Below are 25,447 nucleotides of genomic sequence, written 5' to 3'. Positions count from 1 at the left end.
AAGTGGTTTGAAAATCTGGGTTTTCTTTTTGTCGACGAGAAATCATTTCGAAACTCCGAAAATACTAACAGCAAAATACGTAGAAAATCTTTTGCGGGAATCGTGACAAGAACGTTTTTACTGTGATTTTCCGCTTGTGATATGTATATCTATAAATTTTCTTTCTTGTGTACGTTCTTTTCACTGTTGATAATTTATTACCGTTCTTTATTGCCATTATACTATGGAGCTACCCAGCCGGTAACCTGGCAGAATCGTAAAATCGTCAGAAAAATATACATTGCGATATATATGCTCTTAACAATCTAAGTTCAAATCCATTTACGGTCAATAAATTGCAGTTGTCCCCAGGTGTAGCAGTCTGACTGTGCTTCACTTTCTGTGGTCCTTCCCCGTGTTGATTTTAGCTTACCACGCTTCCGTCTCCTATGGTGTGTCCATAGGAAAGCTTGAGTGCTAATGTTGGAAACAGGCTCACGAAGCGTGCGTCCAAACCAATCCGCTTCTGAACTAACTTTCGACAGATTGTTGCTTCCACCTGGTTCCACGAAGCTTTCTTTCTGAGTCCGTCTTGCCATCACACCCGACGGATGGTCTGGAGACATTTATTCACAGACATATGGAGCTTGTTGACTGAAAGCTTTGTGATTCGATGTGCTTCACATGTGTACAGCATAAATGTTTGTATTAAAAATCTTGAGTGTTGCGTTTGTTGACAAAGTCTGTAATCTCCAGATGACCGAACATCCAGAAAGCAGCTGTAGCTTTTCCAGTCCTTGTTTTTACGCCTCGGTCCGTTTCGCTTCCCAGGTATGTAAAATGACTGACATTTTCCATTCCTTCTCTTCTGACTGTAAAGCTGACATCTTCAGTCGTGTGCACTTGCATGCTTTTTGTCTTCGCAATATCGATCTTGAGACCAACTTCTATGCATGCTACGCTCATTCCTGTGACCTCCTCTTCCATGTTAATGTGACGCTGGGAGGAAAGAGCAATGTTATCGGCAAAGATGATATCTTCTTTGGGGTTGAAGAATGACCGTTTCTTCTTGATTGTACTTTGATTGTTTCTTTCATCAATCAGTCAATTGCCTTTAGGGAAAAAAAGGTAGACAGATATCTTGTTTCACTGCCGAGACGAAGCTCCACAAGATCATTTTAGTGAGGGGAGGTAGCTGAAGTCAGGACAGATGCACCTAGCTACAAGGGAATCTTTGCTCTACGAAAGGCATGAAGAGGACAATTCGCTGCTCATTATTCTAGTAATTATTGTCAGATGTATTTTTGTATTTATTACGTTTTGCCAGCCACCACATCATGTCAACGTTGTCGTTTTGCACCGGGTCATATTGTATGTTAGCCAATAACCTTATCCGTCACTCAATTTAACATTACTACTAGGATATTAGTTTCCTCTACCGGAACCCAATCTATGGCAAGCATTTTGGACTTGGTACCTGTTGAATTCGAAAGATATCGAATTATCCTACGGTTGGAGGAGGATTTGATATATTGATGCCCTGCTTCCTACTGCATCCATGCGTGTGCTACGGTTTCTGTCTTCTTTCCTTGGTCAATTTTGAAGACACTAAAAACCTCATGGGATGCACAGGGTGGACATGTTGTGAAATGTACAGGATTTATGTTCCGCATGCAGTTATCTAGCTACAGCCAGAGAGATAGAGTCAGAGTGTACAGGGGAAGTAGGAAGAATTTAGATGACATCATAAGTAAGGAAGCCAGTGGAACCAGCCTTAGGTACAGAGGCAAACATTGGAACAGAATACAAAGGATTAGGGCAAACTCAAACAGAACAAACACGTGGTAAAACGCAAAGATATTTCAAGGGGTAATGTTCGTAGTGGCTATGTCGTATGGAGAGTTAGCCTGCAGGATTAGAAAGGCTATGAAGAAAACTAAGCTTAACATTGAAATTGTAGAAAAAGTAGAGTGGTTGATCAAATAATAGTTATGTAAGAAATACTCCTTGACAAAACCACATGTACTAGACAATTCTTGCCTTCAGTTGATAGCAGTGAGGCAATAATGTGGTGTTTCCTGATTGGCCATAGGCAGCTGACGTCATAAGAGGATATTTTCATTTCATGACTTTAATATTAGTTTTTATTCTATTAAAATACCATTTACTAAGATACATTTGTGCTCAACACGAGAAAGGGCAGCCGAATTTCTTCACGTGTTTAGAAATATTTTCGAGATATTCTGTTGTTCAGCTCCTTAACACACCTGGAAAACCCATCGGCACAATGGGCTCACGTTATGATCGTATAGGGTGTGTATTGTTCGATTCCAAGAAAATGCACACAACTTTCGAACAAAACTTTGTTCAGTTGTTCGGGGACGGTATAGTATTAGGCTTTAATACCTTCCTCGACAGTCTGTGCCGGCACTCAGCAAACATGGCTGAGTATTGGTAAAAACCAATAATAGAAAATGGTATATGGTTAACCGTAATTATTTATTTGAAGTGAAAATAGCTATTCTAGGTCGCTCAACACCATCGTCCAATTTAACAAGGATAAAATAGAAAAAGAGTTGGCAGATTATCTGCCAAGTATCAAACATATATCTCGGAGGGCCAAATATGCAACGGTGTGGTTGCTGTTTGGCACCCCGAGAAAGCTTGCAAATTTGCAAGCAAGCTCTTAGAGGGCCAGGACATTTTTTCCTCCCCACATATTGTGGGAGGAAACTCATAAGAGCCTGGGTGTGTGGGCTGTCTCCCGGGATAAATCCCCAGTGGATAGAAGATACTGTTCGCAGGGGTCTGGGTGGCAGAAATTCCAGGCTCTTGAGTGTCACTATGAAGCCTGTAGCTGATTGGGTCGGGGCAAAAGTTGTTTTGACCCTTTGGACCCAATCCACTAAAGACCTTGTTTTTCCTGATTTTTTTAAGATGGTCGGGTGCAGGTACCCGGTAATACTCAAAGGACGCCACCCCAAGTGTCACCTGTACCTGGAGCCTGGCCATATCAGGAAGAACTGCCCCTAGGGCCGTGGAGCAGGAAAAAGAAAAGCTCCCCCCCCCCATTGGAGGGTGAGACGGTGGAAGTCATGGAGAAGGTTGCCTCCAAGAAAAGACAGAGAAAGGTCAGCAACAATGGTTCCTCACCAAAACATGTGCAGGTGGCGCAAACCAATGCCACATGCTTATTCTACAGAAGTTTGAAAACGTCACCTTTCTCATACTGATATATTTATAATCTTAAGACAAGATGCTAAGGTTGGCTCAAATTATAAAATCGTTTGTGCTGAAATTTCTGATCCTAAAACAGAGCCAGAACTTCATGAAATAGTACTAAGATGTGTGTTGTACGGACCACGTGGAATAAATATTCTGAATGAACTAGCATGAACAACAGTAACAGTACAAAAATGGTAACCAAAAGAATATAAGAATATAAATAGTACTTATGTAGTTGGTTACCCGATATGCAGAAGACGGTAAGGAAGAGTTACTCAAATCTAAAACAAGAGTGTAGGTAATAGAAATATCATTCCATATAGTAAACTGTTATCCTTTAGCTCATATCAACGTAGAAATGTTTTCCTCAATTTAATATTGATTGTATCGTATTTGCTTAAATATGTGCTTAAAGCTTATGTCGAAATTGGCTTGATTTTGAACGTAGACGTGATATTGATTATGATCAACAAGCTACATATTTAGACGTCAGAAGCAATAATGGAGGTTTATTAGAAAACAAAATGTACCATACATATATCCCATACAATAATATGATTACCTGTGCATCTAGAGGAACAAAATTTAGTATTCTTTAATTGGGTTTGTGACCAAGATGCCCTGAACAGAACTCAAGACAACCAACTCACAAAATAAAGAAGACAAACAAGCGAGAAAAGACTTTTTTTTTGTATACTGAAATACCAAACTATTATGTCATCAAGAAGGTAAATGTCAGTGAAACAAATAGGAAATAATAATTATTGGGCTCGGCTCAAGGCCAGAAAATTTGGGGGAGGGGTTAAATCGATTACATTGACTCCAGTGCTCAACTGATGTTTATTTTATCGGCCCCTAAAGGATGAAAAGCAAAGTCGACCTTGACGGAATCTGAACTCAGAACGTAAAGACGGACGAAATGTCGCTAAGTATTTTTCCCGGTGTGCTAACGATTCTGCCATTTCACCGCCTTACAGCTTACTAACAATAATTTCAAATTTTGGCACAAGGCCAGCAAATTTTGGGGGAGGGGTTAAGTCGATTACTTCGACTCCAGTGCTCAACTAGTATTTATTTTATCGACTCCTGAAAGGATAAAAGGCAAAGTCGACCTTGGCGGAATTTGAACTCAGAATGTAAGAACGGGCGAAATACAAGCATTTTGGCCAGCGTTCTAACGATTCTGCCAGCACGGAAAATAAAATTATTACAAAGAATTTATTCTGCCATCCCAAGGGATAATAAAAGATTTCATTTTCGGTTATTAATACTATGTATTTCAAGGGTCACAAGTTTTCAGCTAACTCTGATTAGATTTATGGCTTTGTGGTTAAGATGTTCGGGTCACCTAGCGGTGCAATATGTCCTTGGGCATGGTACTTCATTTCATATTGTTTGCATCTGCTCAGCTATAGTGAGTACCGGCGGGATACTGACGCTACCCCTATCCTTCTCTCTCTCTCACTCTCTATCTATCTATCTATCTCTATCTCTCTATCTCTCTATCTCTCTTTCTCTCTCTCACTCTCTCTTTCTCTCTCCCATTCTGTCTCCCATTCTCTCTCATGCAGTTGAATGTTGTATGTTCTGAAGGTTCAAGTATTAGGAATGGAAGGGTTCTCGATTACATAGGCACGCAACAATTAGTGAAAATATTATCCAAATTTTGAATTTATATCCGCTCTCTCGAGAAGCGGATGCACGTGTGTGTGTGTGTGTTTGTGTGTGTGTGTGTGTGTGTGTGTGTGTGTGTGTGCGCGCGCGTGCGCGCGGGGCGCGCGGGCGTATAAATACTTTTCTTGACGATGCAAAAGTATCTTCACGGCTGTTCAAGTTTGTAAATAGAGTCCTTCAATTAAGGAGTGTAGAACGAGAAGAGTAAACAACAGAAAATATGTAAACACTCCTGTTTTGAGCTCTTAGGAAGCTAAAAGGTGATGCACAAGCATTCAGCTCTGAGTACACTACTTATAATGGAGACAGCTGTAGGACAATGAAGTTGATTACGTAATGTTTGTTCCCTTCTCATTCTATTCATGTCATGTCACGCATGGTTGTACATTTACAGATTTTTATTAATATGTCACATGTTTTTATAAATCATATATTGGCGCTTGCGTCTACTCTAATAGACTCTTCAGATTTAAATTTTTTGAGTGGATTCGTCTCTTTTTATAGCGTTATTGAGTATGTAGGAGTGGAGAGAGATATAGGATAGTAAAAGAGGGTGAGAAATGGGGAGAAAGCGAGAGAGAGAGAGAGAGAGAGAGAGAGAGAGAGTGTGTGTGTGTGTGTGTGTGTGTGTGTATCTGAAAGGAGTGTCAATGGAAAAGAGAAAGAAAGAAAGTTCTTTCAGTAGAAGATGACAAGTTGATTCTTGGCCTTTAAAAATGGCAAAACCAGGTGGCTACTCTAAGTGGGGGTCTTGTTTTGACAAAAGTTATTTTTCAAAAAATTGTCTGGACTTATTATCATTGTCTTCATCACTGTCCAGTGAGAGAGTGTAAATGCTTAGCAGCATTTCGTCCGTCTTCCGGTTCTGAGTTCAAATTCCGTTGAGGTCAAACTTTGCCTTTCATACCTTCACGGTCGATAAAATAAGTACCAGCCGAGCACTGGGGTCGATGTAATCGACTTAACTCCTCTCACGAATTTGCTGGCCTTATGCCAAAATTCGAAACCAGTATTAATTCACACTGAAGGTAGCGAAATGGTAGAAACGTTAGCACGCCGAGTAAAATGCTTAGCGGTATTTCGTCTGTCTTTATCTAAGTTCAAATTCCGCTTTTCATCCTTTCTGAGTCAATTAAATAAGTACCAGTGGAACACTGGTGTCGATGTAATTGACTAGACCTTTCCCACTTAAATTTCATACCTTGTACCTATAATAATATATTTACTATTTTGGACGAAATGCCACTAAGCATTTTGTGCAAAAATTTATTATATGATTATTTTCATGTTTTGAGTTCAAATTTCAACAAGGTTAACTTTGCCTTTCATCTTTTCAGAGTCAATAAAATAAGTACCAGCTGAGCACTGGGGTTGATGTGATCGACTTACCTTCTCCCATGAACTTGCTGGCCTTATGCCAAAATTTGAAACCAATATTAATTCACACCAACTTGTTTCTTTGATAAATGTAATTTTTTTCGTTTTGCATAAATCTATGTTATCTTAATTTATTAGACTACCGTGTATTATTTAAAGTAATTTCTTGAACAACAATGTTTAATATAACACCGTTTCCTATCTTTGTAGAAAATACAAGTGTCATTTATGCCAAACAAAATCTGTCTACGAAGTTTTCCATGGGGTAGAGAAGAAGAAAAGAAGGGCATAAACAAAATTGTCAACGGTTATGTTGGTATTTTAGAACTGAATGCTGAAATGACAGATGATTATTTTCCTATAATAGAATATCTCGGAATTTATATGAGACTTGGAGTAACCGGAAATAGTATTGTCACTTTTATCCATTTCAAATTTGAAATTACGGTCACAGATTTCCATTGTAGCACTGTCAATGTGTAATTTTCTAACTTGTTCAGTATGTAGTAATTTTTCATTTTCCTTGCACGTTCCACTGTGATGCTGCATGCTGCTTGATGCGTTTTACCGTTTCTACAGCAGTTTTCACTTCAGCCATTATTGTATACCTTATAACAGTCGATAGATACATACTTGTAGGGTCGACCCCTTCAGCAACAATTCTCTGTTAAGATTGGGAATATAATTCAAGCATCAATGGTATCCTCGACTCTTATTTTTAGTATACCATCAACTTTTGTATACAGCAAACAACACAGGATAGTCGGACAAAGTAGACATATTGGAGAAGTGTGTTCATCTTCTGATAGTTTAAATGATACAGTCTATCCTTTAATCTATTATACTACATTGCTCGTCGGTAGCTGTTTTATGTATTTTGTTCTCATAATAATATACTCATCAATTGGGAAACGTGTTTTGCACATTTACAGAGCAAAAGTAAGAAGACATAGTTCTGGATTTTTCAACTCCAAAAAATTACACTATCTGATGAGGAGAATAGTGATGGTAGTTCTTCAAAGAAACGAGTGCTCTCTACTAATATTTACAGAGTGCACACAATGCAACCATATAGGACTAATTTAATTCTGTTCACTATCACTTTGATCTGGACTATAAGATTTTTTTTCCTTTTTCTTTTACATTTCGTTGCAATATTTTGGAGGATGTCAGTTAAAAATTTTAATGACACTCTTAAGTCATACCGAACTTGCAATATACAAGTTGTCGATGAATTATTTTATCTCAAGTGAGCTGTTAATCCATATATCTAGGGACCTTTTGGTTGACAATCTTTCATTGAACTAACGGAACTAAAGGATTTTATTTCATGACATATTAATATTATGTACTTAACAAGATATTGAACTTCTTTCAACTCATTTCACAAGTGGTACTTATTACCTTAAATGAAGCTACAAGCTCTTCCCAGTCTGAAATACTTGAACAGAAAGTACTTTAGCGACAAGGATATATGTTTAAATTCCTTTCATATGAAACCACTTCTAATAAAGAGCCAAACGGCTAAACGTTATCATATTAAAACAAATAAAAAGAATGCTCAGAATGGGTAACTACACGGATCTTATCAATAAGGAACTCTCTATACAAAAAATAGCAGCCAAATCATTTTCAAATCGCACTCTACCTACTTTAAAAAGAAAGGACACATTTGGTAATGAAGTTCCATATCGTTTTATGGCTTCTTCAGATGAAGTTTGATACTAGTATCGTGGAAAAGGAGTGAAGAATTTTGTACTCATATGTCGCTGTAGTAAGCAAATTATCCAGATATCGAGCTCTGATTTGAATATATGCAATGTATTTGAATGAAAGCTGGCATTAGTATTAAACCAGATAACAGATTGGCTTTATTAACAAGATTTCCTATGGCTTGGAGTTAAAACATATTTACAAGTTGATCTGCTCGGCCAGGACCGACCTTTGATTAAACGATGACAACGTCGACGTGATGTAGTGACCTGCAAACTATTGTAATAAACACCAATATACTACTCACATTCTGCCTAAACAGTGGATTTACAAATACAATATCCCTACATTCACTCTCTATTTCCTATCTTATCTAAACTATTGCTTAACCATCCTCTCACACCGTCTCCGATAAAGCGATATAATAAATATCCTGGAAACAGCTGTAAGACCTTCTATTTATAAATGTTCTATATTATACACAGCATTGATTTTTTATCTCATTACGAAATCCTTATACATACATACATACATACATACATACATACATATATATATATATATATATATATATATATATATATATATATATATATATATATATATATATGTATGTATATTAAATGATTGATACGGAAGACGGAGTGTAACAAGAAGCTTTATTTAGCACAATAATCGTTTCGCCTGCCTTCTTTACTGTTCCCTAGTAGGTGGGGAGCGATGTAATTACATCAGATGCATCTTGCAGTGCAAAGGAGCCTCATCAGGTGACGTGATAGGCTTCAAAAGTTATAAGATTTACATTTCGCTCCAAGTTAGATGGTGCTATTATATATACATATACGACGGGCTTCCACATAGTTTCAGTCTTCCATATTCACTCACAAGACATTAGTCGGCCTAGGGCTATAATTGAAGACAAGAGCCCATGATACATTGCAATGGAACTAAACCCGAAGCCACATGGTCGCAAAGCGAGTTTCATAGCCACACAGGTATGCCTACACACTTAGCAGTTGAAACATTTCTAGGTTTTCTTCTGCCGCATGATTTTTCCCAAGGATTTAGTCTTGTGTCGCATCTAAAAAAAATCTTTGATACTGTTTTTGAGGGTGGATTTCATTATGACTTGAAATATTTAGATCTCCTTCTTCATCCATATGCCTCAGTAGCATTTTTAGCACTTCGGAATTAATTAATGGCAAAGAGGAGAGTTAATTTTAGAGATGAGTGACAAAGAGAGAATGAGGCAGACAGACAGACAGAGTAAGAACCATGTACAAAAACGTTTTTATACCATTATCAAAATATACATGAGTAAGGAAAGGACGGGGAGAAGGAGGAAGAGGAGAAAGGGAAGGAGGGAGACGAGGAGGGGAAAGAGGTGGAGGAGGAGAAGAAGAAGAAGAAGAAGAAGAAGAAGAAGAAGAAGAAGAAGAAGAAGAAGAAGAAGAAAAAGAAAAAGAAGAAGAAAAAGAAAAAGAAAAAGAAAAAGAAAAAGAAAAAGAAAAAGAAAAAGAAGAAGAAGAAGAAGAAGAAGAAGAAGAAGAAGAAGAAGAAGAAGAAGGGATGACTACAACACAAGCGTAGACGGAGGCGAGGAAATCAATATTCCTTCAGTGAAAGACAAAGAAAGCATGACAAACATGACAGAGTTAGTAAATTAGATCCCAGTGTACCTTTAGAAAAAGTAATCTTTACAAGGAATATTTAGGTGTTAATTTAAGCTCGTATTTCAATTTACAGGATGTATTTGTAAATATAAACATTTCCGGACATACACAAATAGTCAGTCGTAAGTAAGTACTTGCAGATGATGTTTTGATGAATATACTGTTATTAACATACTTAAGGCATATGAGTGCTAATACTTAGACTTAAACTGGATATTATTGGATCATATCCTGTTTCATACCAGGATATTATATGGATAAAGGAGGGTTTTTGCGTTCGTGTTTAAGTATTGCATCTGATGTATGTTGTATGAAGGGGGTGTTTGGTAAGGTTAGTAGTGTTATGAATAGCTTTTGTATTTTGTTCAAACCATTTGAATATGGCCATATTGGGGCAACGTCTTTGGCTGAACAAATTGACCCAGTACTTATTATTTTCATTATTATAATTCTTTTATTTATTTATTATCTATTTTTGAAATCTGTTTACCAGTCTTTTGCTGAACCGCTAATTTACGGGTTCGTAAAACAAGCCAACAACGTTTGTCAAGCAGAGAAGCGGGGACAAAAACACAAACACACGCACCACACACACACATACCCACCACACATACCCACCACACATACTCATGTATATACATATATAGTATATGAGGTGGTATCAGAAAGTTCCCGGACTAGTTATGTTTAACAAAAAAAAATAACTTATTTACCTTAGCTTTAACATTATCATCTTCGAAATAGAACTCTTGTTTAACGGTCTGGCCCTGGAGGACAAATTCTCGATGCAAAGTCGACCTCGGCGGAATTTGAACTCAGAAGGTAAAAACAGACGAAATATCGCTAAAGCAGTTCGCCTGGCTTGCTAAAGTTTCTGCCAGTTCACCGCCTCGAGCAAGCAGATTATTATATAGATTATTTAGTCATGCTGACCTTCGTGCCTGTTTTCTTTTTTTTTATTTCCTGTAAGGACTTCTTGCCATCTAACAATTGTCTGTACTTCCCCACATTAACAGAATATGTCGTGCACGTATAATATATATTTATCAATACGAATTGACTCGATAAAAATGATTCGATAATGCACTTACATACAATTAGGCTAATTATCATCATCGCGGAACCGCTGCCGAACTCTTGCAAATAGCGAAACTCTCAGGGTCCCTAGGCTGGAAGCACTGATGTAGTCTTTCTCCCGTTATCTATCCCTGAGACGTTTATAGTACTTTAGATTGTTCTACAACGTTTGCAAATTGGTGTTCCAAAACAGGTCGCTCCGTGTTCTTTGAGAAACTAGCGACTGGATTATTTATATTCAAAAATAAAAATAAATATGAGACGAGTTTGAAACTGAAGTAGATGTGAAAGATTGTTATTTCTTAAACAATTTCTGAAATTTTTCAGATCTTCAGATCATGCAGCGAATCGCTTCGCCCGATTTTTGCATATGCCATCAAATACATCCTGTAAAAATTACAAAGCAAAGTTTAAAAGAAAAGTGATCAGAGGCAAAAAAAAACAAGCCTGTACTTATTTCTTTTTGCTTGAGTTGATCTTTGTATAAAGACTTTGTATGAAGACTTGATATGGTGGCTGAAAGAAGAGAAAAACGTGAAGTTCTCGGAATTTGAAAGCAACAAGTTTACCCAATGTTTTTGGAAGTACTGAAAGTTACCGAGATCAGAAGTCATTTCAATGGCTAAGGAAATGACAGAGGGCTTGATTCTAGCTGCACCAGATCAAATAATCAGAATACGATGCACCAACATGAACATAAATGTTATGACGTGAATTGTGCACGTCAGGTGTAAGAAAAGTATTTCTCAAATAAATATTTGGGCAAGGGTATCTAGAATAATCTTTTACAGAATTGATATGTTCACACAGAACGCACTCCGTACTACTTCAAATGTAGTTACGATATTCTTTTCTATTCTAGGCACAAGGTCCGAATTTTGGGGGAGGAGGTCAGTCCATTTTTATGTCTATAATTCTCGTGATAATATACATATTAATTGCGATGCCAATTTGGAAACTTGTCCAAGCAAAGAAAAGCAGAGCAAATCGGTTTATTGAATTTTACATGAATTATAACATTTCCAAACCTGAAGAGCAGTATACTAACAGCAGTTCTTCAGACATTCGATCTACCCATTTTGCAAAATTTAGAAAAGAATCAATGCCTCCATTTCGGTCCAATTCAATCTTCATCATCTCTTTGTTCTGGATTCTCAGCTATATACCACACTTCAGTGGAGTTTTCAGGAAGTTTTATGTTAAAGATTTTGAAGATGCTGCAAGTGATAAAGAACAAATGATTTACAAATTATTAACCTATTCTTTTTATCTCAGCTCTGCTCTTAACCTGTATATTTACGGTCTTTTCAGTCGACAGTTTCGTGATGAATTGCTGGCTTCATTGCGCAAAATTTTCCAATATGAGAATAATAAAATATCAGATCTCCTTGAAATGAACACTTTCTGATCATTCACAGGTGTTGTATATTACGTAAAATGAGCACTGCAAGTTCTTTCCAGTTTAAAATATTAAATTTTTTTTTAATATTTAAAATATTTAAAATTTTAAATATTTAAAAAATTTTTAATATTTAAAAAATTTAAAAGTTTTTTGTTTGTTTGTTTATTCTTTAGCAAGTGCATACAGGATTCGCTATAAAAGACAAAAATCTTTCCTTGATATTTGATTGTTATATTAAAACAAATAAAACGTTTTCAGCATATGTAACTAGATGAACCTATTAAAAAGGCATTTAGTGAGTATTGTATACGCGCGCGCGTGTTTGTGTGTAAATATATATTGGTTTCAAAATTTGGCACAAAACTAGCAAGATCGAGGAAGAGGACAATTCGATTACATCAGCTGGTATTTATTTTATCGACCCCCATCCTACACCCGCCGAAAGGATGAAACGCGAAGTTGACCTCGGCGGAATTTGAATTCAGAACGTAAAGATGGAAGATTATATATATAAATATGAGCGGCTAACAAAAGACTCAACATACTTTCTTCTGATGGTTTATATTGAAATTTTCATTAAAACTGACACTCTTTTTAATGTCCTACAAACCAAAATGATAGACATTTCATAATGCATTGAGGGGATTAATGGAACAATAAATTTACTTGAAAATCTACACAAAAGTTTCGAGGATTTGTATGTAAAGTTTGAAGAATGTTGCAGAGAAAATAACTTAACCAAGTCAAAATCTCATACAAAAGGTTCATTTAAAGAAAAAAGAATGGGAATGTTTGGTGTAATTTTGGATTACATACTGAAGAACATGAAAGCAAGATTTGCTGATTTCAAAAACTTAAAGTTCATTTCATTAGTTTATGAAAATAAATTTCAAGATCTTGCTTGCCAAGTTGATAAGAATGCATTTGAACGTTTAGAAAAGAATTAAGGAAACTTTTTAGATATCATAAGACTGAAAGCGGATTTAGCTAGAATTTACAATGCACAGGTGTTTCGAGATAAATCTGTTAAAACTTTGCTTCATTTTATATTTGCAAATAAACTAACCCAAACGTTCCCCGAAGCTGTGAAGTTGCTGCAATTAATCTTGACAGTTCCTACTACAACTGTTTCTGTGGGGAGGTCGTTTTCTGCTTTGAAAAGAATTAAGAGATACACTAGGAACAGAAGGACAAATCAAAAAATTTCCTTACTTGCTTTAATATCCATTGAAAAGGAAAGACTTAACAAAATGGAGCAAGAAATAATACATTTCTAAATCTCTCAGAGAGATTTATGCAGTAGTGATACGATGAAGTAGTTGTATGCTGTCAACTTAATGTGACAGTCCCCTAAAGGGAATAATACTACTGTTGGTTAGACCTAGGAAACTGCACTGCCGCGTGTCTGTCGAGTGCACATCTCTTTGCACGTTAATTTCACGAACAGGCTGTTCTGTTGATCGGATCAATTCGAACCATCTTTGTCGTAACCGACTGAATGCCATTTTAGTATATACAAATAAGTATGTTTGGAGATTATTTAGAAGTACTTCGGCGTTAATAGGCGACATAATTATACACTGAAGCGGATCTTATTAAAGTGGATTTCTTTTTATTGTTGTGTCGTTAGCTATTTTTCGAGAACAGGTTAAAATTTTCCACCAACGTACGTACGTATAAATACGGTGCGTGTTGTCGTTCTCATCACTCCAAGCTGTGGAAGACCTTAGTACAGGTACTGTACTCAAATTGTTTTCTATTTTCTATTTTCTAGTTTTTACTCATATTTAGGAATTTTGTATGAATATCAACAACACATTCAAGTATGATTATGTTTATTTTTGTCAATTTACGAAAAGAATCTGTGTATGTTTTAATGAGAGAAACTTTTGTGATGTTTTTTTCCTCCTCCTCTCGCATATTCTCTCTTACTCTCGCTCCCTCTCGCGCTCGCTCTTGCTCCCTCCCTTTACCTCTCTCTCCCTCTTACCTGTCTCTCCTCCTCTATCTTTCCCAGCTCTATCTAGCTGTCTATCTTACTCTTTATTTCTCTCTCATAACAAGCAAATTACATTAAATTAGCTTCAAAATTATCATTACTTTAACCTATATCATATATTACTTTAAAATATCCTACGCATTCTCAACATTGTCAGTAAAATAATATACTACCGGAGACGCAGTCAAATAACTGAAACAAGTAAAAGAGTAAAAAAAATTTTAAAAAGAATAAAAGCGTACGAAATGATTTATCATCTGGAAGTAATTTAGGAAACGTTTATTTCGTTCCTTCATATAATATCAATAGGAATCGGGGGAAATGGAAAAGGTCCTTAGTGTTTACATAGAGCAAAAGCCCTTTCCAGGGGAATTCTACCGCGTAAAAATATCTCCTAATTTCAACATCATCTCGATTTCACGTGTAGTCTCCGAAAATACTTTGAGTTTTAGTTTTAAACATCATACTTTTACTAGTTTAGGAAAACTTTGGGTTTATATATGTTTTTGTTATTGGATGAAAATGTTTAGTGTTAGTCACTTTCTCTCTTCCTTTTCTCATTAGAGAAAAATATTACATTGTCTACAATGACTTTAAAGATATCATTTTTATAATCTATATGACATATTACTTTGTTTAATATTATGCTCTTAAACCATTGTCAATAAAATGCGGATATAACTTTCGGTAATACGAACAACGTTGCGGTAATTAGTAAAATTTAACCCAATTCAATACGAAGTCCCGACAGATAATTCTCTATTCTTCTCCTGAAGAAGTGTAAGAATCAACTTGCGTATCCTCTTGTTCAAGTCGGGGGGTATTCATTGGGTCTAGACTTTATTCCTGAACATTTTCCGTCCCAGTATGTCATCCCATCTGTTGAAGGGAAACAAGTCGCTCGCGTTGTATTACCGCTCGATTTCACTAACTTTTCATATCATTAAAGTACTTGCGAAGCTGGTGAGATCAAACTTAACAGCCTTCCTGGGGAAAAATCAATTCCTTGATCCCAGATAACATGGTTTTCATAGTGTAGAGATTATCTAACACAGCTTCTCCATCACGCTGGTGGATTTCTAAAAATGTGGAACCTTAGTACTACGATAATACCAGTGGTATTTGGTGGGTTGGGAATGGTGAAGAAGGAAACTGAGAAATATATTAAGCAACTTCCTGGTAACTCCAGTCTCCGTGAACTACAAAAGATAACCTTGATGCGTACAGTCCATATACTACGGAAAGCACTCTCCGTCTAAAATGGAGTAAATGTGGTGATCATTTTAGCATGCATAGCAAAACAAAAGTGCCCTTGCTACTCTTGGCCTCCGGAGAAAGCCCGGCACTAAGGTAGCTGAAATAAAGTTATAATGAAAGGAAACCATAAAATAATAATAATAATAATAATAATAATAATAATAATAATAATAATAATAATAATAATAATAATAATATCATGTTGAGACCTATATACACTGGAAGCTTTGCCAGCACAATGGAATACCAACAAAAAAAAAGATGGTATAGGCACGCGCCAGAAAAAGGTCACAGAAAATTAGAAAACAACAATACTCTGAGATATGCCAATACAGACAGATAGAGAAATTAAGACCAATAGGTCGGATTTAGTTGTCAGAAATCACCAAGCAAAAGACGCTTTCTAATTGATGTATCAATACCAACAGATGACAATGTTTTTCTAAAAGAAACGGAGAAACTTTCAAAATACCAAGATCTTGAAATAGAGGTAACTCAATTGGGGAGTCGAAAAACAGAAACGATTTCTATCACAGTAGGCGCATTAGGTATGATAAGAAAATATTCAGACAAATACATAACAAAATCACCAGGACTAACAAATATATATAACATACAGAAAATAGCACTACTAGGCACTGCACACATCCTACGTAAAACACTTTCAATACAGTAAAAATAAGAGCATCACAACAAACCACAGCACGTACCCAAGGCACACAAGAGCTGCGCTTGGTAGTGCAGTGAAAGCACGTTATAAAAATAAGACTACCGAATAATAATAATAATAATAATAATAATAATAATAATAATAATAATAATAATAATAATAATAATAATAATAATAATAATAATATAAACGTATCTGTCAAGACCTACCAAAAACTGAGCAAATATAAAGATCTTGAAATAGAAATTAGCAAAATGTGGAATCTGAAGACGAAAACAATACCTATTGTCATAGGTGCCCTGGGAATGACAGCGAAACGGGCTGATTACTACCTAGATCAGATTCCAGGAAACCCCAAAATGGCTGAAGTTCAAAAGATAGTGCTCATGGGAACTGCCCATATCCTACGTAAAATACTGTCTATGTGATCTCAAATTTTAAAACAAACACATAATTTTCTTATGGATTCATAAACATTCTCTAGAACAACACTATGTACAAATCCAAATATATGGTACCCTAGGCATAACACCTACATGAACTTCTAACTTGTTGTCTCTTGAGGTCTCTGGGTGAGACTTGGATCCAACTTGTACAAATGCAAAACAAAAGTCAAACATAAAATAATAATAATAATAATAATAATAATAATAATAATAATAATAATAATAATAAAATAATAGGTATTCTTTCAATATGACTCGACAAAATCAAAGCACTTTCAATTCGGCTGTTTCCGTGTGTCTTGTCATCTGTCAGTTGACGAAATGGGGGGGAGGGGAGAAGAAAGCTAATGGGTTGCATGTGTGTGAATGAGTGCTCGTTCTTGTCAGTGTCTGTGTGTTTGCTTCTTTTGTTTTTATGTATTTATGTGTTGTGGAATATAGATATAACGAAAATATGCCAGCAATGTCTCATTTTAAACTTGAAGAAAAAAAAGCCTTACATATTTGTTCTTACCTGCTTCATGTAAAATCCATAAAATGCATTGCATCGTCCCTCCTGTTCTCCATGCATGTTGCAATATTTCTGCTCTTTAGTGGTTAAAAAGAAATAAACATGGACTACTTTTTTCTGCTTGGAAATTTACGGATTTTACATACACACATGAAGCAGGTAAGAATAATTATTCAAGGTTTTTTTTCTTCAAGTTTAAAATGAGACACTGCTGGCATAATTTCGTTATATTCCACACTTAAATTATTACTACTAGAAACGGGAATGCGAAGCAGCCGTAATCCTAAGGATGTTAAGTGAGTAAATCAATATATTCACCCATCATACTTTCTGACTTTTTGTGGTTTATATACTCCTCATGAAGTGATATATATATATATATATATATATACACTAAGATTTGGAGTACAGGACGTTCCTGTGCAGATGAATAATTTTTAGTGGGTGTAGCTTGCACTGCACTACCCCCACTTATTAGCCCAAGAAGACTTTCAACGGTGTGACAAGAGAATTGACAAAACCAGGAACTTCCAAGGCCTCAGGTTTTATTTCGGAGATTTCATTCTGTATATATATATATATATGTATATATATATATATATATATATATATATATATATATATATATATATATATATATATATATATATATATATATATATATATATATATATAGTTTTAGGGAAAATAACCAAGTTTATATATATATATACATACATACATAACCAAGTTTATATATATACATACATACATATGTACGCACACTTTCTTATTAATTGTTCATGCAAATCATAATCATGTATAATTCATATTTGGTAAATGTATTTCATGTTTTTTGTACAAATCTTTGTTGATTTAACTCCCAAAATAACTGGTAATATTTCACACGGCTTTCTGAAGTGAAACATTTACAAACCACACTCTTTTTGTCTTTCCAGAAAATACAAGAAATATCTCTCTCACTTAAAAAGCTGTCTTCACAGTTTCAAACGATATTTCCAAGAATTTGGAGGAAAATAAGAAAAATGGAGCCAAACAATAGTGCCAATGTTTGTGCTAGAATTTTAGAAGAAACAAATACCAAATTGGTAAATGTTTATTTTCCAGTAATAGTGTACCTCGGAATAGCAATGATACTTGGATCAATTGGAAATTGCTTTGTATCATATATATACTATTATAAATTTGATGAGACAGCCACGCATATATTCACTGTAGCACTCTCTGTGTGTGATTTTCTAACTTGCGTAATATGTATACCTATGGACTTTGTAGTCCTACATTTTTCCTACACTTTCGACAGTGATATTGCATGCCGTGTTATACGTTATGTGGTAGCTATAGCAATAATCAATTCAGCTTTGATTGTGTTCGTTATAGCAGTCGATAGATACATTCTTATATGCCGACCTCTTAAGCAAAATATTTCCATTAGAAACTCAAAAAAAATTCTAGCATTTTTAACAATTTGCGCATTAGTTCTTTGTATGCCAGCAATTTTTGTACACAGCAAACAAAACAAAATGGTGGAACAATGTGGAAATATTGGAGAAATGTGTTCACTTTCTCCCTATATAAATGGCACAATGTATCCTTTAGTTTATTATACCATCGGATTGACAACTTCCTCTTGTGTATTTATAATTTTTGTGGTTATATACTTACTAATTGGAATACGCATTTGGAACATTTACAAAGCGAAGAAAAATAAAAGAAAGCAGTTTCGTGAAGCTGTCACAACTTGTACCATTTCCAAATCTGAAATTCTTTTTAGCAATACTAGTTCTTCAGAGAAGCGATCTACCTCTTTTGCGCGTCTTAAAAAACGATCAATGCCACCAGCTCGGTCTAGTTTAATATTTCTCCTCATCACTTTGATCTGGATGATCAGTTATATGCCACATTTCGGCGGAGTATTCTGGCGGTTGTTTGTTAAAGATTTTGAAGACGTTTCAAGTGATAAAAATCTAGTGATTAACAAGTTTTTACTCTATTCTTTTTATCTCAGCCCTGCTCTTCACCCATACATCTATGGACTTTTCAGTCGGCAGTTTCGTAATGAATTGCTGGTCTTATTTCGCAAAATTTTCCAACCATGTAAAGAACAAAATATCGAAACTCGTTGAATTCACCACTATATAACCATTCACAAGTGAAACATGTCACCTAAAATGAACACGGCAAGTTCATCCCACTTTAAAATATATAGAAACTAAGAAGGTTTTTTTTTTTTCTTCTATCACTTGAACATACACGATTCGGCACATAAAAAAATTTTACTTAAACATTTAAGAGTTATTATAAAAGAAATAAAACGTTCAGAATGTGTCACTACACTGAACTAATGAACGGCTACCTGGTGAGTACTGCGTGTCTGCATATACATGTGTGTGTGCGTGTGTGTGTATGTGCGTGTGCTTGTGTGTGTATGCGTGTGTATGTGTGTGTGTGCACGTCTGTGTGAATTTGTGCATAGAACGTTGAATTAAACAATAAACTTTGTTGCTCTCATGAACGGCGATGAAGCCACTTAATAGATGGTATCTTTAGCCAATTGACCTGCAAGAATTAGTAGCCGAATAGATTTCAGACTGCACCGTAGCATATTTAAAGAACAAAGTACACATTGTGAATGAAGTTCGCGATTTAATCAGACAAGGAAATGAAATAGTAATGAGATTCTCATAACGAAAGGGTAGCTACACATGTTCAGTCTACATTGCTTCCAACTATACACATTTGAGAAAAGAAGCAAGGAGGTACCTTCACACACATACACACACACACACACACACACACACACACACACAAACAGTACACGGATTTGTGCGCGCGCATCACATCTCATAAGGCATCCTTACTCACCTGGTGTCCTTAATTGCCAAATCTGCTACCGTGTGAAAATGAACATATTCCGCCATGTCTGCGCTACCTGCAGAAATATCCGTTATAAGAACGTTGCTACGTTGCTGAAACATCACTCCTTGCAACACGCCGATTAACCGAAGCTAACATTCTGTCTACCCTATCGTGTAAGTTGTTTAATGAAGCAATAGATGCTGCTAAGATAATTAAAACAAAGACGTGACTTCACTTGACGCGATAAACGCTCTCAAACAAGAAGCCATTTTCAGTTTCTATTAAATTCTTTTATACTGACCCTGAACGTTTGATGACAAGGACGTGTTCATCTCATCCTCAACGAAAGATTATATAATGTGCATTAAATTATATATGATGTCTATTAAATATATACAACTCCAAACATTATTGCTGAGAGTTATTTTTCTTTGTTTGTTCACCCACGGGAGGGGGAGGGGAGGGGAGGAGGTGAGTGGCGGGAGGAGGGGAGGAGGGGGAGGAGGGGGAGAGAGGAGATGAGGGGAGGGGGGAGGGGGAGGGGGAGGAGGATAAGGGGAGGAGGAGGAGGATAAGGGGAGGAGGAGGAGGATAAGGGGAGGAGGAGGGGATGAGGCGGAGGCGGGGGAGGCGGGGAAGGAAGAGAGCATGAGGGGAGGGGCAGTGAGGAGGGGAAGGGGAGGGTGGAGGGGCGGAGGGGCGGAGGGGCGGAGGGGCGGAGGGGCGGATGGGCGGAGGGGGAGGAAGGTGGTTGTGAGGAGGAGGCGGAGGAGGCGGAGGAGGCAGAGGAGGAGGAGGCGGAGGAGGCAGAGGAGGAGGAGGCGGAGGAGGCAGAGGAGGAGGAGGCGGAGGAGGAGGAGGAGGAGGAGGGGAGGAGGAGGAGGCGGCGGCGGAGGGAGGCGGCGGAGGGAGGCGACGGAGGGAGGCGGCGGAGGGAGGCGGCGGAGGGAGGCGGCGGAAGGAGGCGGCGGAAGGAGGCGGCGGAGGGAGGCGGGGTGGGGGAGGGGGTGGGGGAGGGGGGAGGAGGGGAGGAGGAGGGGATGGGAGGGGATGGGAGGGGATGGGAGGGGAGGGGATGGCAGGTGGACCAGGAGGAGGAGGACGACGACGACAATAATAATGATGATGATGATGATATTAACCAGTTGAGTATGTCCCTTAATGGGACATCATTAGTTCTGATAAGGAAGGGACAACTGGGACCAGCGATTTTAGTGATTTAAGTGACGAAGATCAAGAAGATTTTAAATGAGCTGCAGGAAGTAATGAATAAAGGGGTAAGAAAAAGATTGCCACTTTAAAGGGTACCAACAGAAGGAAGCTGCTAGATACGACTAGGGAAGTAGATTCTGTTATCAGTAGGATATATACTAAAAATGTAGGTGATACTTATTGGTCTATGCAGGAGAAAAGATCAAAAAAGAGCAAATGTAGAAAACTAGACGACAAAATAAAGGAAAAACTTTAAGACAAGCTCTGAGTAGAATAGAAGCCTAAAAACTGAACACGTTGAGAAAAGATACTTCGGCAAAGAGAAAGGATTTGGGACAGTCATAGAAGAGTTGAAACAGCATAACATAGCAGTAAGAGGAAAGTCGATATCAAGAGAAGAATTTTCCAAGGAGACTCATTTTCTTCCTTAATATTAGTATTATGATTGATACCTCTTAGTTTAGTATTAAGGAAGGCAAAAGCAGGGTATCAGTTCAGAAATAGTAAGAGAAAAATTAACGATTTGCTTTACATGGATGATCTGAAGCTTTTTAGTAAGAATGAAAAAGAGATAGATTCCTTAATACCGACTGTAAAACTCTTCAGCAAAGATATAGGCATGGAGTTTGGCATAGACAAGTGTGCAATATTTGCCATGAAAAGGGAACAGGTAGTCAACAGCGAAGACATCCAATTACGAGATGGCCAGACATTAAAATCACCGAGAGAAGGAGAGAGTTATAAGTATCCAGGAGTATTAGAATCTGATAGAGTACTAACTATAGAAATGAAAACGAAAATTGAGAAGGAGTACATCAGAAGGGTAAGGAAGTTAATGAAATCAATGCTAAATTATCCGAATATAGTGAAGGCTTTAAATACTTAGACACTCAGCAGCTTTTGTAGATTGGACAAAAACTAGATTAGCAAAGCTAGACATAAGAACTGGGAATGAATTCAATGCGAATGGAGGATCCACCCAACACAGGAGTAGCAAGATTATACTTGGCTAGAAAGGCAGTGGAAGAGGGATAATATCAATAGAAGACTGTGTGGAGTTAGCTAGAGTATATATAGACTCCTGCGTATGTAATAACAAAGAAAGTTTATTAAGAGCTGCTAGAACCACACCAAAACATAGGGAAAACAAAAAACGAACGAAGTTAAAAGCCAGAAGAATGAACAAAAGACTGGCAGGAGAAGGTTTTGCATGGTAGGTTCCTAAAAATAATTGCAGCAAATAGTAGTAGTGAGACGTGGTTATGGTTGCAGAAAGAACGGCTGAAAAGGGAGACAGAAAGTTCGTTACTTGCAGCACAAGATCAAGCATCAAGGACTATTTGGATAAAAATCCAAGACCGACAAAAATCAAGTGAATTCCCAATGCAGGTTATGCAAATCAAAAGAGAAAAGTGTTACTCATATAGTATGTGAATGTATTATGCTGGCACAGAAAGAATATAGGAAACGGCATGTCAACCTAGGGCCAACATTCAGTCTGACAGAGTAACAGAAAGCCTAATTTAGTAGTAGTAGACAGTACCAAATGATTGACTTTACAGTTCGAAATTATGAAGAGATAAATATGAGAGGTATAGAAAAATAACAAAGTTCCAAGCTGGAGGGTATATCAGCCAAAACGTTGTGTTAACAACTAATATCCGTCAAATGTAAATAATGAACATAATTTCACATCTCTTAAATATAGAACTGTAAAATCTTTGTTGACTTAACTCTCGATGTAAAGCATAATATTTCAGAGAGTCTGTTGAAATAAACTGTTTACAAACAACTTTTCTTTGTCTTTCCAGGAATTACGAGGACTACAATCGCAGATCATAATACTAGCCTCAAAGTTTCAAACAATATTTAGAAAATGGAGCAAAACAACAGTGTCAACATTTGTGCTAGTATTTTAGAAGAACTAAATACTAAAATAATGTATCTCGGAATTTCAATGGCACTTGGAGCAATTGGAAATTACTTTGTATCATACATATATTGTTATAAATTTGATGAGACAGCCACGCATGTGTTCATTGTAGCACTCTCTGTGTGTGATTTTCTAACTTGCACAATATGTATACCTATGGACATTGTGGTTCTACATTTTTCCTACACTTTTCACAGTGATATTGCATGCCGTGTGATACGTTATGTGGTAACTGTAGCAATAGTCAATTCAGCTTTCATTGTGTTTGTTATAGCAGTCGATAGATACATTCTCATATGTCGACCCCTTAAGCAAAATATTTCCGTTAAGAATTCAAAATTAATTTTAATATTTTTAACAATCTTCACGTTTATTCTTTCTGCACCAGCATTTTTTCAATACGGCAAACAAAACAAAATGGTGGAACAATGTGGAAATATTGGAGATGTATGTGCACCTTCTCCTTATATAAATGGCACTAGGTATTCTTTAGGCTATAATATTACTGGATTAGCCATTTGCTCTTGTTTGTTTATAATTATTTTGATTATATACTTATTAATTGGAATACGCATTTGGAAAATTTACAAAGCGAAGAAAAATAAAGCAAATCAGTTTCGTGAAGCCTTCCCAACTCGTACCATTTCCAAACCTGAAGGTCAGTTTACAGATAGTAGTTCTTCAGAGAAGCGATCGACCTCTTTTGCGCGTCTTAGAAAACAATCAATGCCACCAGCTCGGTTTAGTTTAATATTCTTTGTCATCACCTTAATCTGGATTATCAATTACATACCACATTTCATTGGAGAATTCTGGAGGTTGTTTGTTAAAGATTTTGAAGACGTCGCAAGTGATAAAGAACGAGTAATTTACAAGTTATTAGCTTATTCTTTTTATCTTAGCTCTGCTCTTAACCCGTATATTTACGGAGTTTTCAATCGGCATTTTCGTAATGAATTACTTTCTTTATTTCGCAACATTTTCCAGCTATGTAAAAAACAAAATGTCGAAACTCATTGAATTCGTCACTTTATAGCTTTTCGCAAGTGAATCATAAAATGAACAAGGCAAGTTCTTCCCAGATTAAAATATTCACCATGTAGAATAATTTTACTTAAACATTTAAGCGTTATATTAAAAGAAATAAAACGATCAGAGTATGTAACTACACTGAACTAATTAAATGGTGTTTGGTGAGTACCGTGTGTCTGAATATACATATATATAATTTATTTGTGGAGTAACATTGTTATCAATGGTGTCTTCTCAAAAGCAATTTTTCAAGCTCTGCCTTTTAGGATGTTGGTAATCGCGTCCATTTTTTATGGAACTATATGTGCTTACACGAGCTTATACGAGGCTTCAAAATTAGTAGATACACCCATTAGGGCATCATCTCATTTAATGATGTCTTTCTATCTTATTTCCCTTGAGTTGGCCTTGCTATGTTGGGGTAATACGCTTTCAATATTGATTAAATGCATTATACAAGAATAATCACACGTTCCGAGATATAAAAAGACAAAAATATAGAAACATCTACAATCGAATGCAACATGTAACACACACCGCATTTTGTAGATATATGTACTTGTGTGTCTTATAATTTATTATGCTTTCACAGGTAGTAAGCATGTATTAGTCCATGAAATACATTTTGGAAATAATCTGATATCTTGTATATGTGCAATGCATAAGTTACGCATAAGTATGCAACTTAGAAATCCAACATGAGTTCCTGAGAGTATATTCCCCCTATTTATATGGTCCATATCCGCACTTTTCCAGTTATATCTTAAACCCGCCTAAGTTAAATAGGTGGAATAGAGGTCAAGAAGTCATACTTGGAATTTCGTAATTTAAGTTGAAATGCTTCTTTCTTGATATACAATTGTTCGCTGGTGCAGATATGATCCTTAGTTTCTCAGCGGTACAAGGATGGCATCTGCGGCCATGTCCCTAATATTTACTGGCATTAGTTGATTTATTCTTTATTTGTTTATCCGCTTTCTCAACTTTTTCAGCATGACGTATTTTTAGTATTTTAAAGTATTTTATACATTTTTAGACGTCTTCTAATGGGATGTTCCTATACGTGTCTTTTTTTCGCATATATGTATATTTTTACCTTTTCTGTGTCTGTATGTCTTGTATGTTTTATATTTTGATTTATATATTATGAAAGCCATGGTAATATTTATTTATATATGATGTATGTTGGAGGTTTGATACCGTATATAAAGTCGATAACTCACTTTAATGTTCATTCTATGACCAATGTTTAATAATCATTGCCTCATTTATTTGAGCACTTCTATATATATATATATATATATATATATATATATATAGGGAGAGAGAGAGAGAGAGAGAGAGAGAGAGAGAGAGAGATACACATATATATACATATATACATATATACACACACATATATATATAT

The 25,447-nt window shown here is 36.3% G+C and overlaps 3 protein-coding genes across 6 annotated transcripts; all 3 read left to right on the top strand.

Moving 5' to 3' along the window:
* Positions 1–30: 30 nt before the first annotated feature.
* On the top strand, positions 31–8,412 carry LOC128249898 (uncharacterized). Of its 3 annotated transcripts, none has more exons than XR_008266046.2 (2): positions 31–169; positions 6,466–8,412. XR_008266046.2 is itself a non-coding variant. In XM_089365812.1 (2 exons), the coding sequence occupies exons 1-2, from the start codon at positions 679–681 to the stop codon at positions 6,736–6,738; spliced, it is 405 nt and encodes a 134-aa protein (XP_089221938.1). In that variant the 3' UTR covers positions 6,739–8,412. The 3 variants fall into 3 exon arrangements, 2 of the variants coding, with proteins under 2 accessions (XP_089221938.1, XP_089221939.1); XM_089365812.1 differs by lacking the exon at positions 31–169 and adding an exon at positions 679–810; XM_089365813.1 differs by lacking the exon at positions 31–169 and adding an exon at positions 2,153–3,464.
* A 5,312-nt stretch (positions 8,413–13,724) lies between these two features.
* On the top strand, positions 13,725–25,278 carry LOC149132004 (arg8-vasotocin receptor-like). Of its 2 annotated transcripts, none has more exons than XM_089365809.1 (2): positions 13,725–13,855; positions 22,886–25,278. In XM_089365809.1, exon 2 carries the CDS (start codon positions 22,951–22,953, stop codon positions 24,025–24,027), a length of 1,077 nt encoding a protein of 358 aa, XP_089221935.1. In that variant the 5' UTR covers positions 13,725–13,855; positions 22,886–22,950; the 3' UTR covers positions 24,028–25,278. The 2 variants fall into 2 exon arrangements, with proteins under 2 accessions (XP_089221935.1, XP_089221936.1); XM_089365810.1 differs by lacking the exon at positions 13,725–13,855 and adding an exon at positions 17,958–18,091.
* LOC149132005 (cholecystokinin receptor type A-like) lies at positions 18,029–20,273 on the top strand. The gene has a single exon (XM_089365808.1). The coding sequence runs from the start codon at positions 18,029–18,031 to the stop codon at positions 19,127–19,129; it is 1,101 nt and encodes a 366-aa protein (XP_089221934.1). The 3' UTR covers positions 19,130–20,273.
* Positions 25,279–25,447: the final 169 nt, after the last annotated feature.

The sequence above is a fragment of the Octopus bimaculoides genome, chromosome 18 (assembly GCF_046866305.1).
Source record: "Octopus bimaculoides isolate indiv1 chromosome 18, ASM4686630v1, whole genome shotgun sequence".
NCBI classification, from domain to species: domain Eukaryota; kingdom Metazoa; phylum Mollusca; class Cephalopoda; order Octopoda; family Octopodidae; genus Octopus; species Octopus bimaculoides.
This window is presented reverse-complemented; position numbering and strand designations above follow the sequence as displayed.

Coding starts and splice junctions, on each gene's coding strand:
- LOC149132005 (XM_089365808.1), top strand. CDS start 18,029: ATGGAGCCAAACAATAGTGCCAATGTTTGTGCTAGAATTTTAGAAGAA.
- LOC128249898 (XM_089365812.1), top strand. CDS start 679: ATGTTTGTATTAAAAATCTTGAGTGTTGCGTTTGTTGACAAAGTCTGT. Junction 811..6,465: donor CGGTCCGTTTCGCTTCCCAG/GTATGTAAAATG, acceptor CTATCTTTGTAG/AAAATACAAGTGTCATTTAT.
- LOC149132004 (XM_089365809.1), top strand. CDS start 22,951: ATGGAGCAAAACAACAGTGTCAACATTTGTGCTAGTATTTTAGAAGAA.